At 64.0% G+C, this 15,846-nt stretch overlaps 2 protein-coding genes across 3 annotated transcripts in view; both read right to left on the bottom strand.

Moving 5' to 3' along the window:
* Window positions 1-3,469: 3,469 nt before the first annotated feature.
* Window positions 3,470-12,131, bottom strand: VWA1 (von Willebrand factor A domain containing 1). 2 transcript variants are annotated; one of them, XM_037743491.1, is made up of 3 exons: window positions 12,012-12,131; window positions 6,695-7,252; window positions 3,470-5,147 (listed from the first exon to the last, which is right to left on the bottom strand). In XM_037743491.1, exons 1-3 carry the CDS (start codon window positions 12,100-12,102, stop codon window positions 4,441-4,443), a joined length of 1,356 nt encoding a protein of 451 aa, XP_037599419.1. In that variant the 5' UTR covers window positions 12,103-12,131; the 3' UTR covers window positions 3,470-4,440. The 2 variants fall into 2 exon arrangements, with proteins under 2 accessions (XP_037599419.1, XP_017398076.1); XM_017542587.2 differs by lacking the exon at window positions 12,012-12,131 and adding an exon at window positions 8,323-9,400.
* A 3,430-nt stretch (window positions 12,132-15,561) lies between these two features.
* TMEM88B (transmembrane protein 88B) overlaps window positions 15,562-15,846 on the bottom strand; it is a 2,555-nt gene continuing 2,270 nt past the window's right edge. Inside the window, exon 3 of the mRNA XM_017542586.2 lies at window positions 15,562-15,846. This exon is cut by the window's right edge and continues 6 nt beyond it. Coding sequence (XP_017398075.1) covers window positions 15,639-15,846 — 208 coding nt within the window. The 3' untranslated portion in view covers window positions 15,562-15,638.

Here is a 15,846-nt window from a genome sequence, read left to right as displayed (position 1 = left end):
GCCTCCCAAAGTGCTGGGATTACAGGCTTGAGCCACCGCGCCCGGCCCAACAAATTTTTTTTTCTGAAACAGAGTCTCACTCTTGCCCAGGCTGAAGTGCAGTGGTGTGATCTCAGCTCACTGCAACCTCCGCCTCCTGGGTTCCAGCAATTTTCCTGCCTTAGTCTCCTGAGTAGCTGAGACTACAGGCGCACGCCGCCACGCCCAGCTAATTTGTTTTTTGTATTTTAGTAGAGATGGTTTCCGCGTGTTGCCCAGGCCGGTCACCAACTCCTGAGCTCAGGCAGTCCGCCCACCTCGGCCTCCCAAAGTGCTGGGATAACAGGCATGAGCCACCATGCCTGGCCTACAACAAATTTTTTAAATTAGTTGGGCATGGTGGTGCACGCCTCTGGGGCTAATTAGGGCCCTGTAGGGAACGGCTACTGGACGGGCTGACACAGGAGGATCATGTGAGCCTGGGAGGCCGAGGCTGCAGTGAGCCATTATCACACCACTGCGCGTCAGCCTGGGCTCAGACTAAGAACCTGCCTCTAAAAGGAAAAAGAGACAGAGCGAGGAGAGGTGAAGTGCCTCCCTCCAGGCGCGGCAGGTCCCAGGGGTCAGCTCTCTGGAGCTCAATGCCAAGGTTGCTCTTCTGTTTGCTCCGTAAACCAACACCCCACACCCTTCCTAAGGACACAAAGTTAAGAAAGCATTTTACATTCACTTGACAGGTATGAGGTTCTGTGCACCGTACTGCACCATCTCGCTGATGGGATTCCCCCGCCCACCCCGGCACCCAGCCCTGCCCTGAAAACAGAGTTTTCCTGTTGAAGAGTCCTCCGGCATTGAAGGCCTGGAGGAGTGACCGTGTAGTCGAAGATGCAGGTGGAGAGCCCGGCCGCCTCCGGCCCGACCTTGAGCCAAGACCGAGAGGCAGCTGCCTCCGGAAGCCAGGGCCAGCAGGAACCCCCACCCGGGCAGTGGGTATAGTGCTCTACTGCCAGCATCCAGGCAGCGCATGGGTTTCTGAGCTCTCTGCATCTGACCAAACCTCTGGGGACAGGGAGCTGCACGGTATATCAGCACAGTGACCTCCCAGCGTGGCCTCTGGCCCCCAGTGACCCGCCCCAGGGCTTCCCAGGACCCAGGCTGCAGTGGCCAGCGGCACGTCTTCCACGGACAATGCCTGTGCAGACGCGTGCCCTCTTACACCTGAGAACTCACTGCCAGCCCCCCACATCACTCTGCAGTCTCGTTCTTCTCAGGGGGCCTGGCCTTCAGGAGGGCGGGGCTGATCCCATTCCCCTTCATTCTCTCCAGCTTCCAAAAGGACCCAGGAGTTCTGGTCTCAGCCTGAGCCAGCATGGACTCTTTCCCCACCGGGCAGGCCCTGGCACAACCACAAGAAGAGCTCCCAGCATGGCCCTCCTGAGTCACAGTGCCCAGCATAGGGCCCTGGGTTGCTGGTCCCTCCCCAGCACCCACCAAAAGCAGGGCTCCCTGAAACCCGTCACCCCTGCCAGGGCTCCCCCGAGTGCACTGATTCATGAGAGGCATACAAAAGAAGCAGGGCGGCAGGGTGCCGTGGTCCCTATCTGCACTCCCGCAGGGCAAGAGAATCATTTGAGGTCAGGAGTTAGAGAGCAGCCTGGGTAACACAGCAACACCCCCATCCCTAAAAAGAAATTTGCCAGGTGTGGTGTCTTACCCCTGGGGTCTGAGTGCAGGTTTCTGGGAGGTGGGGTGTCCAAGAGTGTGCCACACAGCTGGGAACCACCCAGGGAAGCTTGCTGCCTGTTTCCATAGTGACCGTAATAAACCCAGTCCAATTCCCAGAGCGCAGTCCACATGATAGCCTTCTGCCAGAGGGAGGACAGCTTAGGAAGGTCAGCTCCAGTGCACTAGCTGTGTGTCTCCTGCTTTTTGTTTTGTTTTGTTTTTGAGACAGAATTTCGTTTTTGGTGCCCAGGCTGGAGTGCAGTGGCACTATCTCGGCTCACCGCAACCTCTGCCTCCTGAGTTCAAGCGATTCTCCTGCCTCAGCCTCCCGAGTGTCTGGGATTACAGGTGCCGCCACCACGCCCGGCTAATTTCGTATTTTTAGTAGAGACGAGGTTTCTCCATGTTGGTCAGGCTGGTCTCGAACTCTTGACCTCAGGTGATCCACCTGCCTCGGCCTCCCAAAGTGCTGGGATTATAGGTGTGAGCCACCGCACCCGGACCCCCAGATTCAAAGACTTTAAAATGCCTGGGGCTACATAAGGGGCAGCACTTCCAGGCTTCTGGAAGGGGCATTCCTTGGCATGGAGATGGAGGTGGCAGTGCCTTTTCACCCTTCCCGTGAGGTCTTGTGCTATGCTGGGCCTTGGTGTCCAGAGATGAGCAGAGGAGGCAGAGCCTCTGCCAGCCGGGTATGAGGGAGCAGGGTTGCATCTGGCCCCCTCCCCCGCCGGCTCTGCCCTTGGGATTGCGGAGGTGGAGCTTGTCACGGGAGTCTGACTGTCAGGAACCAGTCCCTGGTGTTCTGCAGCTGCCCGCAGGGCGCTCTGTGAGCTGGGCCTGGGCTCAGAGTGCAAGGGGGCATCTCCTCTGGGGTAACCATGGGCTCAGATCTGCCCTTACTCTGGAGAACATGCAGGAGATTCTACCCCTCCAGAGGAGGTGGGGCCGAGTCCCGGGCCTGCAACCCTGGCCACCTGCTGACCAGCAGTGCAGTTGTGAGCAGCAACACACACAGCCCACGGGTCCCGCTCAGGCCTCCGTGGCCTGACGTGGCGGCTGAGGGGAGCTCAGGAGAACCCAATGCCTAGCCGGCAGAGTCCCCCCACACACACCCAATGCACACACAAGCAGGGGGGCATCCCATGACTCAGGCATCGTCACACACGAGGGCAAACTCTGGGTGGTGAGCCTGACCCCAGCTGGCCCTCCACGAATGGTGACCACACCCAGCCAGTGGGCAGTGCAGCGTGGGGTGTCTGGTGGGGCTACAGGATACACAGAGCCGGGTTCTGAGTATATGGTGCCACGGCCGGCTGTCCGCTGGCACAACGCCCACCAGGCCTGAGAGAGGGACTGAGACCACCTCAATGCTGCAGTTCCTGGGGTCAGGCGGAGTCCACGTGGGGAAAGGGGCAGGGGGGCCATGCGGTGCAGGGTGCAGCTTTGCCAGCAGAGGGAGCCCTCGTGGGGCTGGGCCCAGGGCTGTGGGTGGCGGCAGAGGCTGCGGTGGGAAGGTCCCTGCAGAGAGGGCCCAGACCCCTGTCCTCTGCATTCCAGCCACCTGCCCCAGGCCAAGCCCCACAGGAGGGGGCCCAGGCTCTCTGAATAGAAGATGCACAGGGGGGCCAAGGAGGCCTGGCCCAGGGAGGGGGTGGCTCCACCTCCTCTCCCCAGACACCCCAACAGGCGGAGACCTTCACCAGCTGTCCTGCCCATGGCTGGTGTGTTTGTGGAGGAGTAAAGCATCCTAACGAGACTGCAGGCTGGGTGTACATCTGATTTACTGGATTGTAAAGTCTGGTACGTTAGTGGAGAAGAGGCAAGGTGAGCGTTGCGTGATGCCGCGGTCCTGGGGGTGGGGCGGGGTGGGGCTGCACCTAGCCAGGCACCCCCACCCTGGATGATTCACCCTCGGGCCCCAGGGCAGCGAGTATGACCCCTCACAGCCAAAAGAGGACACAGGACCCTGCACGAATGGTGAGACCTCATCTCCCTGGACAGCATCCTCCCTGCAGCCCTGGGAAGTGTCCCCACACCAGGGAAGGCTTCCAGTGGGGTGGGGGGCGCCTCCTGTCCCCACAGTCCTGAATGCCCGGCTCTGCCCCATTCCTGTGCTTCCCAGTGGCTGCTAGCTGGACCCAGCTGGCGTCCTGGGAATGACGGCAGGGCCACCGTCCCCAGCAGGCACTGCCCTCCGGCCGGCTGGGCATGCTGGCCACACCCTCAGCATCCCTGTGCTCCTACCTGCCCTTCCTTCTCTCCAGAAGCCTTTGGGGACCTGACCTGGGCCAGCTTCTGCCGTGATTCCCTCCACTTTCTGCCAACACCCAGGGCCCAAGCTGCCTTCCCCCAGGCCAGCCCTGCCACCTGGGGCACGGCCTACTTCACACGTGGGAGTCTGACTGGGTTCCTCCCCGGACAGTCCTATCTCTGATGTTCTCAACACCACCCACAGGTCCACACCACGCTGGACTCTGGGCGGGGATGGGCCGGAGCTGCTGCGGGGTCCCTCCGGGCGAGGCCCGAGCCCTGGAGGGCAGGCGCCAGGCAGGGAGCCCTGCGGCCGCGGGGAGACAGAGGGCCGGGGTCGCGCGGAGTCCGCGTGGGGAAAGGCCGGGCCTGCACCCGTCGTCTCCCGGGCAAAACCTCGACGCTGGCCGCCTCCGCGCTGGGTTCGGGACACAGGGGCCCTGAGGTCGGCGCCGGCCCTCTCGGCGGGGCGGGCAAGCTGGCTCACGGCTCACGGCTCGCGGCGCCCAGCGTGGGGGCGCGGGGCACGGGGCGTGGGCGCGGGCGCGGGCCGTCGGGCGTGCAGGCCTTGGCCGACAGCGCGCTCTCGCGGCCCGAGCGGAAGGCGGCGGTCACGGTCACCAGGTAGGCGGTGCCCGGCGCCAGGCCCTGCAGCGTGGTGCAGTTGCGGCCCGCGGGCACCTCCACGCGCTGCGCCGCGCCGCCCTCCAGCGGCCCGAACTGCACGTGGTAGCCGAGCGCGGCGGCCGCGCCCAGCGCCGGGGCCCAGCTGACGCGGAGGCTGCGCGGCCGCGCGTGGGAGATGACGATGCGCTCCGGGCCGGCCTCCTCCGGGGCGGGGAGGGCCACGGGCTGGGTGGGGACCGGCGCAGCCCCCGACTCCGGTCCCCCGACCCTCGGCCCCGCCTCGCCTGGCCGCGTGCGCACTCGCAGGTGCTGGGGCCTCAGGAGGTGCACGTTGGACTCGGGCACCAGCGCCGCGTCGTAGTCCGTGTCCGGGTCCAGGCCGGCCCAGGTCCAGTCCGTGGCGTTCCCTGGCAGCTGCTGGCGTCTCGCGGCCCCTGGCTGGGCACTGGGCACCAGCTCCAGCACGTAGTAGCCAGCGTCTGCGGTCAGCAGGGGTGGCCAGGCCAGGCGGAAGCCGCTGGACGTGATCTCCGTGGCATGGAGCTGCTGCGGCCGCATCGCGTCTGTGGGTGGTGCCGGGGGTCAGGGGACAGGGGTCAGTTCCTCCTCCGCACCTGGAGGGCGGCCCTGGCTGATGGGGAAGTTCTGGAGACTGGAGGCCCCACTAGGAAAGGTGGGGCCCCTCGTCCAATGCTGCAGATTCTCAGAATGTGCCTTGGCTGGGGGAGGACGGAGGAAGGGGTGTAGCCCCTCAGACCCGGTCAGAAGCGCCCCTGCTTCCCTCAGCCCCAAACCCAGTCCTTTGTGGAGAGGTGCAGTGGCCAGATCAGTGACCAGAACAAAGGTTCTCACAGATGGCAGGGTCAACAGTGGTGCCTGAGAGCAGAGGACCAGCCCCAGCCCAAGTGGCCAGGCCCCGGTGAGAGCTCAGCCCGGCTCCCTGAGCTGCAGGCCCTGAGGTTCCGGAGGCGCTGTCTGCCCCAGGTCCCCAGGAGAGTGTGGGGTGGGGTACTCCGGAGGGAGACTCCTGGGCCTGGAACGCCAAGCCCCACATGACCCCTGAGTGACCCTGCTGTGGCAGGCTCATAAATGTCTACGCTGGGTCACAGTCATCGGGATCCTCCTTCTGTAGTGCTGGGTGCCTGGCCCACTTTCCTCCCGTCCCCCACCCTCAGACCAGGCCCCTTTTCCAGGAGCCCCCACCCTACTGCCTGGCCCTTCTGCACTGTAGCCTCTGGCTTTTCCTGCCCCGCTGCTGAAGGCACCCTTTCGTCCTGGTCCGCGCCAGGCCCGGCTGCACTGGGTGACCCAGGGGGCCACTAGGGGTCAGACGTCCCTGGGGAAACCTTGGGGAGGGCCCTCCACCTCTCTCCAACCCACAATCCAACCCCTTCCGGCTCTGGGTGGATGATTAACCCACAGGCGGAGACTTGGTGAGAACCGCGGTTAGTGGCATGTCAGTGGCTACAGCCTGGGAGCCAGTGACCAGGTTCCTCCTCTCCAGCCCGCCTCCTTCGGGGCCCAGCTGGGGCAGGGAGGTCCAGAAAAAAGCCAATGGAGCTGCTCAGCTCCTGCCTCAGGCCTTCCCTTGTCTGGCTTCTCAGGAAATCCTCACGGTGGGCCTGCAGTCCGAAGCAGCTCAGAGCCCTCAGTGGCTGTCCCCACCCGGGAGAGCTGCCCTGTGCTCTGGGGGGCAGTGTCTAACCTTCCTGGCTCTCCCCGCTCCAGATGCGGTGGACATGCACAGGAGCACGTGTTCCCCATCTGCAGAGTTCCCAGCCTGGGAGCTTCTTCCTAGGCCTATCTGCAGAGTTCCCAGCCTGGGAAGCTTCTCCATGGGGCCTCCAGGTCTGGGCTGGACCGGTCAGCAGGGAGCTACATGTCGAGGTGGCGACTCCAGCCTGCCCCCGTCTCAGCAGGGCGCCTGGGTCACCCAGTGGAGAGCGTGTACAGAGAAGCTGCTCGCTCAGCCCTGCGCCCCAGAGGCACCACAGCCCTGAGGCCCTGGCCGCTGCTCTGCAGATCAGAGATTTTCCCCAAGTCTCAACCCAGACTCTCCTCCTGCAGCTCCCAGCTAGGGCCCCCCTGGACCCTGCCTCCTCCCGCTTACCGAGAATGGAGCCCCTCAGCTCTTGGAGGATGATGTGCAGGTCATCCACGTCCACAAAGTGCAGATGCTTCTCAGCAGGGGCCGAGGCAGCGGCCGACAGCTCCAGGAAGTTGCCCCGGCCAGTGCTGACTATGAACACGGTGACGCCCAGGTCCTTGAGCTCCTGCATGGGGGGCCCCACAGGGTCGCTGGAGCCGCCATCTGTCACCCACACCAGCACCTTGGGCACCCCTGGCCGGGCACCTGCTGCTTCAGCAAACAGCTGTTCCTTGGCATACGCCAGCGCCAGGCCAGTGTGGGTGTCGCCCATGCGCTGGGCCGAGGCGAGCACCGCATCCTGGGCAGCCTTGCCTGAGCTGTGCTGGCCGAAGGAGAACTCGGTGTACGGCCGGCTGCCCACATGCACCAGGCTGGCACGCAGGGCCCCGGTGTCCAGGGGCAGAGGAGCCACCAGCTGCCCCACAAACTCCCGAACCCGGGAGAACTCGTAGTGAGACACACTGGCAGAGCTGTCCAGCAGGAACATCAGGTCTCCTCTGGGGGCTGATGCTGGGGGACCTGGGGGAAAGGAGTGCCCAGCCTCAGGTGTGGGCCCCCCAGACAGACCCACACCAAGGCGGGGTCCCCCAGGGCCTCAGCTTTCCTTAAGTGAGTGCTTGCCCTCACCCGCAGGTCCCAGGTTGGGGGAAAGAGGAACTGTGAGCTAAGCAAGTGGCCTGTGCGTTTCGGGGTCTCACTCTACACACCGGCTGTGGGGTCTAGGGCTCTCTCTGGGCTGGTGTCTGATCTGTGAGAGAGTGACTCTCCGCTCCAAGCCCCCACACCTTCCCATCCCTCACACCCTGCAAGCAGGTGGTGACACCGGGCCTGGACTCAGGCGGCAGGGCTGCTCCCTCTGGGCAATGGCTTTCAGAGGAGCAGCCTGAGGCTGGAGTTCAGCCGCTGCTCAGCATCCAGGCGAAGCATGCTGGGCAGCAGGGGAGGGTATTGGAGGCTGAGCAATGAGCACCCTGGGATGGTCAGGCTGGAGCCCAGACCCCACCTAACAAATGGTGCCCCCTCCCCTGGCCTCCATCCTCCAGCCCATCTGGACTCAAACAGCAAGATACACCCACCAGCAGCCTGAAAGCATGACCAACCCCTCGAAGGCTTCCCCCTTCTTCCCGGCACCGCCGGGGTGGGGGCTCATGCCCCCCCAACGGCCGTCCCCACGGAGCCAGGGCACCAGCGTGCCTCAATTCTAGTCTGGGCTTTGCGGTTTTCCCCAGTGCATGGGGCGACTCCAACCTCCCTACCATCCCTTCACTAAGGGTCCTCTCAAGGGTAGGGAAACTGAGGCAGGGGAGCCCCCCTGGACGGACATCACCTCCGTCTTCCCGTCCAGGCCCACGATCCCGCAGGTACGCGGGCCAGGCCGGCCCCTACGCCCCAGCGCTCACGGGCGGTGTCGCCCGGAGCACCCGGGCCGCCCGCCGCAGGTGAGCAGGACGCTCCGCCGCGCCCCGGCCCGGCTCCCGCAGCCTCCCCGGCCGCCCGCAGCGGGGACAGCGACGGCCCTGGGCGGGCAGCGGCGCAGAGCGGGCACCAGGAGCCCCCGGCACGGCCGCCCGCCCGCCCTCCGCACTCACCGCGCTCCGCGCCGCTCCGCGCCAGCGCCAGCCGCAAGCTCAGGGCCAGGCCGAGCGCCGTCCAGGGGAGCATCGCGCGCGAGGGACGGGGCGCTCGGCAGCGGGCTCGCGCGGGGCTGCAGGGCGCGTCGCGGCGCGGACCAGGCCGGCCCCGCCCCCGGGAGGCCCCGCCCCGGACGGCCACACCCACGCCGAGGCCACGCCCACGCCCTCCTGCGCGAGCGGAGGGCCACGTGCACAGCCTCCGGGGAAGCGCGCGCGAGCGGATCCCGACACGCAGGGACACGCAGGGACGCGCCACCCGTCGAGATTCGACCGAGGCACGCACGCGTGGGCACGCACAGACCCTCCAGCCTCCCTCTTCCTGGCCAAGGCTGTGGGCCCCGCTCTCTCCACCCGCTGCGACCCGCAGCCTGTGGAGCTGAGCAGGGAGGTCCCAAGCTAGGCCCTCCCCATGCCCGCCACTGCCGTGACTCTGGGTGCTGGGGTCCCTGCAGTCAGGCCCAAGAGAACCCCAGGGGCTGACAGTGGCACCAAAAAAACAAGTTCCCGCTACAAGGCCCACGCCCTGGCTTCACCTTGGCCACAGGGTTGGGGGGGTAGGTATCTCAGGGACTGGGGCATGTGTCCCAGGGACTGACCAGCAGGGATTGGAATGGCCTTGGAGTGGAACTTAGAAGGACACAGTACCTTGGAAGGGGACAGAAGACAAGAATTTGAGAGACTAGAGGCTCCCACCCCACCTGGGCTTCTTGGAGGAAGAAGCATGGGAGCAGAGATGGTTGGTGCAGGCCCTGTGCAGTGTGACCACCCTGGGCCTGGGACCCATATGCCCTGCCCAACAAGGGGCCCAGACCCCGGACCCAGGACACACCCCAGCAGGACTGCAGGGGCCCACTGGTGAGCCAGGCAGGAGCTCTTGGGTCTCAGGGTCTCGGTGAGGTCCAGACTAGAGGTGGCTGGCTTCGGGGGGCGTCCTGAGGGACACTGGTCCCCCAGGGCAGATTTGCCCAGCTCAGGTGGTACTAGGCTGGTGGTGTCCCTTGCACAGGAGCTGAGGCCTAAGAGAACCCCACCCTGACCCTCCCAAGAAGCAAAGCATTCCCTCCCTCAGAGTAGCCATGGCCCTCTCCCGGGGCCTCCTCAGCTCAGAGCTGGGGGCAGGGGACATGGGGGTGTCTGCCAGGATGTCCCCTCCCTCCCCACCCTCTCCTGGAGGATGCCGCAGGAGAGCGGATGGGGCTCCTTGGCCTTCCTTCCTCCCTTTCAGGCAGGTGAGACACCCCTGGGCGTGCGGCCGGCCAGAGCTCTACTTTGCCTAAAAAAGGAAGCAGCAGGCTGAGGAGCTGAGTCTGAGGAGCTGGCGGTAGGAACAAGGGAGAGCTGTGTCCCCGCCGGCGCCCCCCGTCCCCCCCCCCGCCGGGGATCTTGGCAGTAGAGGTGCTGGCTGGGCTCCACAGACCTCAGGCCTTGGCAGGGACCAGAAACTGCCTGGTGCTTCCGCCTGGGCCCAGAGGGGGGACTTTGGGTTCCCAGAGTGTGAGCTGTGCCACTCTGAGGGGCCTCGCCAGGCCCCCAGCCCCCAGTCGCCGGGGCTGCTGTGGAGATGACGCTCAAGGCGGCAGCAGCTGGAGGACCTGGGGTCTGACCAGGAGCCAGCTGCAGGCCCAGCGGAGGCACACCCAGGTGGTCAGGCAGGGAGCTGGCCACCGCTGTCCCCCACCCTGGGTAGTCGGCTGCTCTGCTCACAGCCAGGGGCCTACTGTCCCCCACCCCTGCCCAGCAGTCACACCTCGGCCTGCCCTGCTGGGCTGAGGGAGAAGTTTTCCTCACTTCTGGAAAAAGTGAGCGGGTCTTCTTGGCTGTGACTCAGGCCCTCAAGGAAGCCGCGGCACTCCGCCCTCCGGCTCACCATCTCGGGAGAAGGCGCAGGAGGCCTGGCCTCCACTCAGCCTGGGCCAAGCTCAGCCACCTGCCCTGCTCCCAGTCCTGCCTGGAGGCCCTCTTGCTGGGGACCCTCCCCATCAGCTCTGTCCCGTGCTCTGCTCTGCCGTGGCACTCAGCCTTCAGCACTCATCCCGACGTCCCCCTCCCCACCCGATGACTCCACCCCAGAGGAGAGACATGGACAGACAGAGGGTCCCAGGGAGCATGGGGTCAGCCAGAGGTGCAGTGTCAGGGCCCCAGCCGGACTTGAGGCAGACAGCGGAGGAAGCACAAACAGAACAGCCGGAAGCCTCTACTCTCCAGGGAGAAGGGCCCGGGGAAAGGCACGCACAGGCAAGGGCGGGTCAGGCCAGATCACCGTGGGTCCTGGCCCCGAGCCCTCTGCCCCCTGCAGACACAGCCCCCTCTGATCATGGCGGCCTGGGGCCCCGAGGGTGGAGAGCAGCCTGGAGCGGCTGTGGCTGCCCTGCCCCCACGGCCTTGGCCTGGGCTGTGGGAGTCCCTCTGCCTCACTTCCTGGAGCCAGCCGGGCCTGCTGGTCTGTCTGCAGGCAGGTGGAGGGGGTTCCGGGAAGCCGGGACGCTGCTCTCACCCGGCACCGCCCCTGCCCCCACCCGCATCTGGGAATGCTCCCTCCTCCGCACAATCCAGTGTCTGCAGAAGAAGGGCCTTTTGTCCCCAGCTGGCTGTGGTCGTGTTTGACCCCAGGGAAAAGGGCAGCTCCTGGGGCCTCTGACCCCACCCGGACCCAGGCCAAGGGCAGAACGCCCGGTCCCACAGCCAGGGCCTTTTACTGCTGTTTTTCGTGTATCTCACAAAGTGTTCATGCACACCCTTGAACAGAGATGGGAAGGGGCTGTGAGGGCGTCGGTGCGGGCCTGAGGCACCACTCTGGGGTGCGCCTGAGCCCCCGGACAGTAAGTGGGGCAGAGCAGGGGTCACCAAGAGAGCAGGGCCCACCCAGCTCCTACACCCAACTGCTCAATGGGGTCAAGGACATGCCAGGGCCTGAGGGCAGGTCCTGGGGGCCTCGGGGATTCACTTTTCACTTCCCAGGAGCCCAGGTCTGCCCCTCTGGCCCCAGAGCTGACCCCTAGTCAGTCCCCCATGCCAGCGGCAGCTGGGGTGGCAGACACCTGGTGGATAGCAGCCTGGGCAGGGGGCGGGAGCCTCCCCAATCTGTGTCTGTCCATTAATCCGTCATCTGTGTGCTAGGCACGGCCGCACCCCAGCCTCGACGCTGGGGACACGCAGGCGCTGGGCCAGCACTGCCAGGCTAGGAGGGGTGGGCCGTGCCCACGTGGAAGGATGACGTCTACTTGTTTCCCTATGAGAACAGGGGGTCACTGGGGACACGCACACAAGGGGTACTCGAGAAAGAGTCTTTCAGGCGGAGAGAAGTGACAGCAGGGCCTGAACGGCCCAGGGTTTCCAGCCTGTGTGGCCGCCTGTTCCAACAGCAGAGCCCCTTCCTGGTGTGGGTTCCCTCACTTTGCCTCTCTGCTGGGACACCCCTCCCTGAAAGGGAGAGGAGGACCACAGGCTGCCCCCTCCCCAGACAGGTCCAGACAGGCTCAGGCCACAGCCCTGAGCAGACCCGAAACTCCCAGGCGCCTGGACGGGGCTGGGGAGGAGGCAGCAGGGAGGGACTGACCTCTGGCCACACACCACGGGGGACTCCCCAGAGGCGGCTAGGGTGGGGCTGGGAGAAGGGGCCTTAGACCTCAGAACGGCCTACCCACCCCGGGAGTTCCTGCCCTGAAGCCTGCCCAGCTTATAGGCCTGGGGGCAGGGGCAGGCCAGCACAGGCTGCAGGGACAGAGAGAGCCGCATCTGAGGGGCCCCAGCTGCTCAGTCTGTGGGTGTGCTTGCCAACAACTGTGCTCCCAGGAAATGTTTTGTGAATCAGGGAATGTCAGGGCAAGGTGGGAAGCTTGCTCCATCCAGTGGGGTGAAGTCCTTACTGCCTCCCTGCCCCAGCGTGAGGCATGATGGGGACGCAGACCGGACACGCACAGCCACGGGCACACACATACACACAAACATGTACACACACGTACGCACACGCACACACACGCACAAATGCACACACATGAACACGCTGGGCTCCCTCTTGGGCAGGGCAGGGACCCCAGCCACTGGGAAAGAACGCCAGGCAGAGGTCCCCACAGCCATCCTGCAGCTGGCTCCTCCACCCAAGGAGTTCGGGCCCCCATGCCAGTGGAGAGCTGCAGCAGAAACACTGGGACACGGCTCCTGCCCTCAGGTGGGGGGAGGGGCTCTGGGGGAAGAGGTAGACAGGCACCCTCAGGGTGGGGGCTGGCCTGGGGACCCAGGGCCCTGAAGCAGGGTGGGGGGTGGTTTCCATCATGGGCACCATGCTGAGCAAAAGTTGGGAGAGATTTGTGAGGTCTGGGTGGGGTCCTGCCCAGACAGGGCTGGAAGGGTGGGCGAAGGCCCTCTGTATACCTTGGGCCTTGAGGAGGAGAGCCTTGGAAGAGGGCCCCACATTCCCTCATTTCTTGCCTCCTCCTGGCTTCCCAGGTGATGGCCAATAAGGTAGCCACTTAGGACCCACCAAAGAGGTCAGGCAAGGACAGTGCCAGGAAGAACCAGCGGCCTCCCGCCAGCTGCCAGGGCCCAGCCTACTTCTGTCCCAGGGGCGGGGCCCCTGCCCGGTGGGCACCCGGGCTCTGGCCTTCCTGCACCACCCCTTCCACGCGTGTTTTCTGCAGCCAGGCCTCTGCTCTGCAGGGCACATTCCTACACCCCTCTTTGAACCACCCGCAGGCCCTTGAAGGTGTTCCTTTGTGAGCTGGTCATGCAGCTGGGGCTGAGGCCAGGCATTGCTGCTCTGTGCCCTCAACCTCCCTGGTGGTGCGGGGCCTCGGAGTGGGCCTGGGAAGCTGGATACAGCTTTGGAAAGAGGCGCCCGCGGCAGCTGTGAAGGACAGAAGCCCCTGCCCAGCAGCAAAGGGGGCCGGCCTCTCGTTCAGCCGCCCCACCCCCACTGGGCCCAGCTGTTGTTTTCACGGCTCTGGGGCCAGGCGGATCCTCTGCCAGGAGCTTCCCTGGAGAGCTCTCATCTGCAACCCCTGGTGGCAGGAGGGGAAGGAAGGTGGCGGCCCGGCCCAGGGGAAGCCATCCTGGCAACTTGGCCCTGGCCCGGCTCCTGTCTGACCAGGAAAGGCATCAAAGCTGGACTCCGATGGAGGCCGGAAAACCCCGGGGCTTCTGCTGGACCTGACCCAGCCACACACCAGGCTCTGCTCAAGGCCACGGAATGAGCCTCGACCCTGGCCCCAGACGGAGCCCAGACCTTGCTGGTCACAGGCTGAGCCCTGCTGACAATGTGATGTACCAGATCCCTTAAAAGGCCTTCCAGCTACATCCAGCTTCTGGATAAAGGACTGTGAGCACACATTTGTGACAGACTGCTGGGCTTCCAAGAAAGTCAGTATCTCCAAGGCTCCCCCAAAATTAAACAGCAAAAATAAATAAAGCCCAGAGGGGTGGCTCACGCCTGTGATCCCAACACTTCAGAAGGCTGAGGCGAGAGGTCTGCTTGCACCCAGGAGTTCAATACCAGCCTGGGCAACACGATGAGACCCCGTCTCTACAAAAAATTTAAAAGTAGCTGGGCATGGTGATGCACTTTGTAGCCACAGCTACTTGGGAGGCTGAGGCAGGAGGATCACTTGAGCCCAGGAGGTCGAGGCTGCAGGGAGCTGTGAGTTCACCACTGCACTCAGCCTGGGCGGCAGAGCAAGACCCTGTCTCTAAGTAAACAAATAGACAGAGTAGTTCGGAGGCCTGGATGATGAAGGGAACTGGCTGGGAAAGCAGAGAATTCCTTGGACACACACAGGGACAGAGAGCCAGCCTGTGGCCAGGGAACGAGTGTGCTTCTCTGCATAGAGGCTGCTAAACCAGAGGACTCAGGGTCACCGAGGGGGCACAGGGCGGTCTCGCTTGGGAAGAGGAATAGTCTCTGGAGGGAAGCATCCCCAGGCTGGACCTCAGAACTGTCACAGATAACGGCTAACAATGGAATATTTCCAAAGGTTCAGAGAAACACCGTGGTACTGATAAGAATCAGTAGAAACAATCAGTCACAGATTTAGAGCCCCAAAGACGAGGAAACTGGAATTCTTTGACATAGAATATAAAATAGCTATATGTGAAACATGTTTAAGAAGCAGACACTGTAATTCAAAAAGTAAGCAGTACCAACAGACTGTAAAAAAAGATCAGACAAATCTAAAACTATCAGATGTAACTTTTACATATGTTAACTTTTTTTTTTGTTTTGAGACAGAGTCTTGCTCAGTCATCCAGGCTGGAGTGCAGTGGTGCCATCTCAGCTCACTGCAACCTCTGCCTCCCGGGTTCAAACAATTCTTGTGCCTCCTGAGTAGCTGGGATTACAGGCGTGCACCACTATGACCAGCTAATTTTTTTTTTTTAAGAGGAAGTCTTGCTCTTGTGGCCCAGGCTGGAGTGCAATGGTGTGATTTCAGCTCACTGCAACCTCTGCCTCCTGGGTTCAAGCGATTCTCCTGCCTCAGCCTCCCAAGTAGCTGGGATTACCACCAAGCCTGACTAAGTTTTGTGTTTTTAGTAGAGATGGGGTTTCACCATGTTGGCCAGGCTGGCCTCAAACTCCTGGCCTCAAGTGATCTGCCCACTTCAGCCTCCCAAAGTGCTGGGATTACAGGCCTGAGCCAAGGTGCCTGGCCCGGATATGTTAACATAATCATTTAAGATAAAATGGATTAGTTAATGAGCAGATTAAACGGAGGAGACAATGGGGGAAAAAGGAAAAGGTGAGGGTGTGGAGAAGGAATTCCTGGTGGAACTGGAGATCACGGTTGAGGGATTTCCGGAACTGGTGAAGAATGTTGTGCACCAGTGGCTTACACCTGGCCGGGCGGGCGAGAGCAGGCCCTCCTAGGAGCACCAAAGTCACAGACGAGATCGCAGAGGCTGCTAGGGCAGTGGGCTGAGGCTGGTGCCTGTCCAAATGCCAGCCTGGCCACAGGCAGCCCTGCTGGAACCCTGGGCTTGGCCGAGCCCGGCGGTCTCCCCAGGGAGCCCCACAGCCCTGGACGCTGGAGGCCGGGGCCTGGGCAGGTGCGGGAGGCCTTGAGGCTGGGGCCTGCGCCCCTCCAGAGCCGCCTGCCGGGCTTGGCCCTGCGCCCCTTGTCCTCCCCTCCCCTCCGCGACGGGGCGGGGCTGCGCGCGGGGGAGGCCGGGGTCGCAGCCGGGGTTCTTCGGGCCCTGCCTGGGGCAGGAGCTGGCGCGACCCTCAGTCTCCCGGGCCGGGCCACGCGATCGGAGGCCTCCCGGAGTTTCGAAGCGGCACCGGGTCAAACCCAGGCGCAGAGTTGCCCCTCCCCGTCGGGGCGCCCCGGGGAGCGGCGGGGTCCGGGGGTCGGAGCGGGCGGAGGCAGCAGCGGGCGGAGGCGCCGGGCCAGGCGGGCGCGGACGGCCGAGGCGAGCACCAGCAGCGGCGGCAGCGAGAGGAGCCCGAACACGATGAGCGCCGCGGAGCCGCGGTCCGAGAACAGCGCGCGG

Source organism: Cebus imitator, unplaced genomic scaffold (assembly GCF_001604975.1).
Source record: "Cebus imitator isolate Cc_AM_T3 unplaced genomic scaffold, Cebus_imitator-1.0 Scaffold145, whole genome shotgun sequence".
NCBI classification, from domain to species: Eukaryota; Metazoa; Chordata; class Mammalia; order Primates; family Cebidae; genus Cebus; species Cebus imitator.
Note: the sequence above shows the minus strand (reverse complement) of the source record. Positions and strands in the feature narration are given on the sequence as shown.

Coding starts and splice junctions, on each gene's coding strand:
- VWA1 (XM_037743491.1), bottom strand. CDS start 12,102: ATGCGGCTCTCTCTGTCCCTGCAGCCTGTGCTGGCCTGCCCCTGCCCC. Junction 7,253..12,011: donor TCAGGGCAGGAACTCCCGGG/GTGGGTAGGCCG, acceptor CCTTTCCCCCAG/GTCCCCCAGCATCAGCCCCC. Junction 5,148..6,694: donor GCTGAGGGGCTCCATTCTCG/GTAAGCGGGAGG, acceptor CACCACCCACAG/ACGCGATGCGGCCGCAGCAG.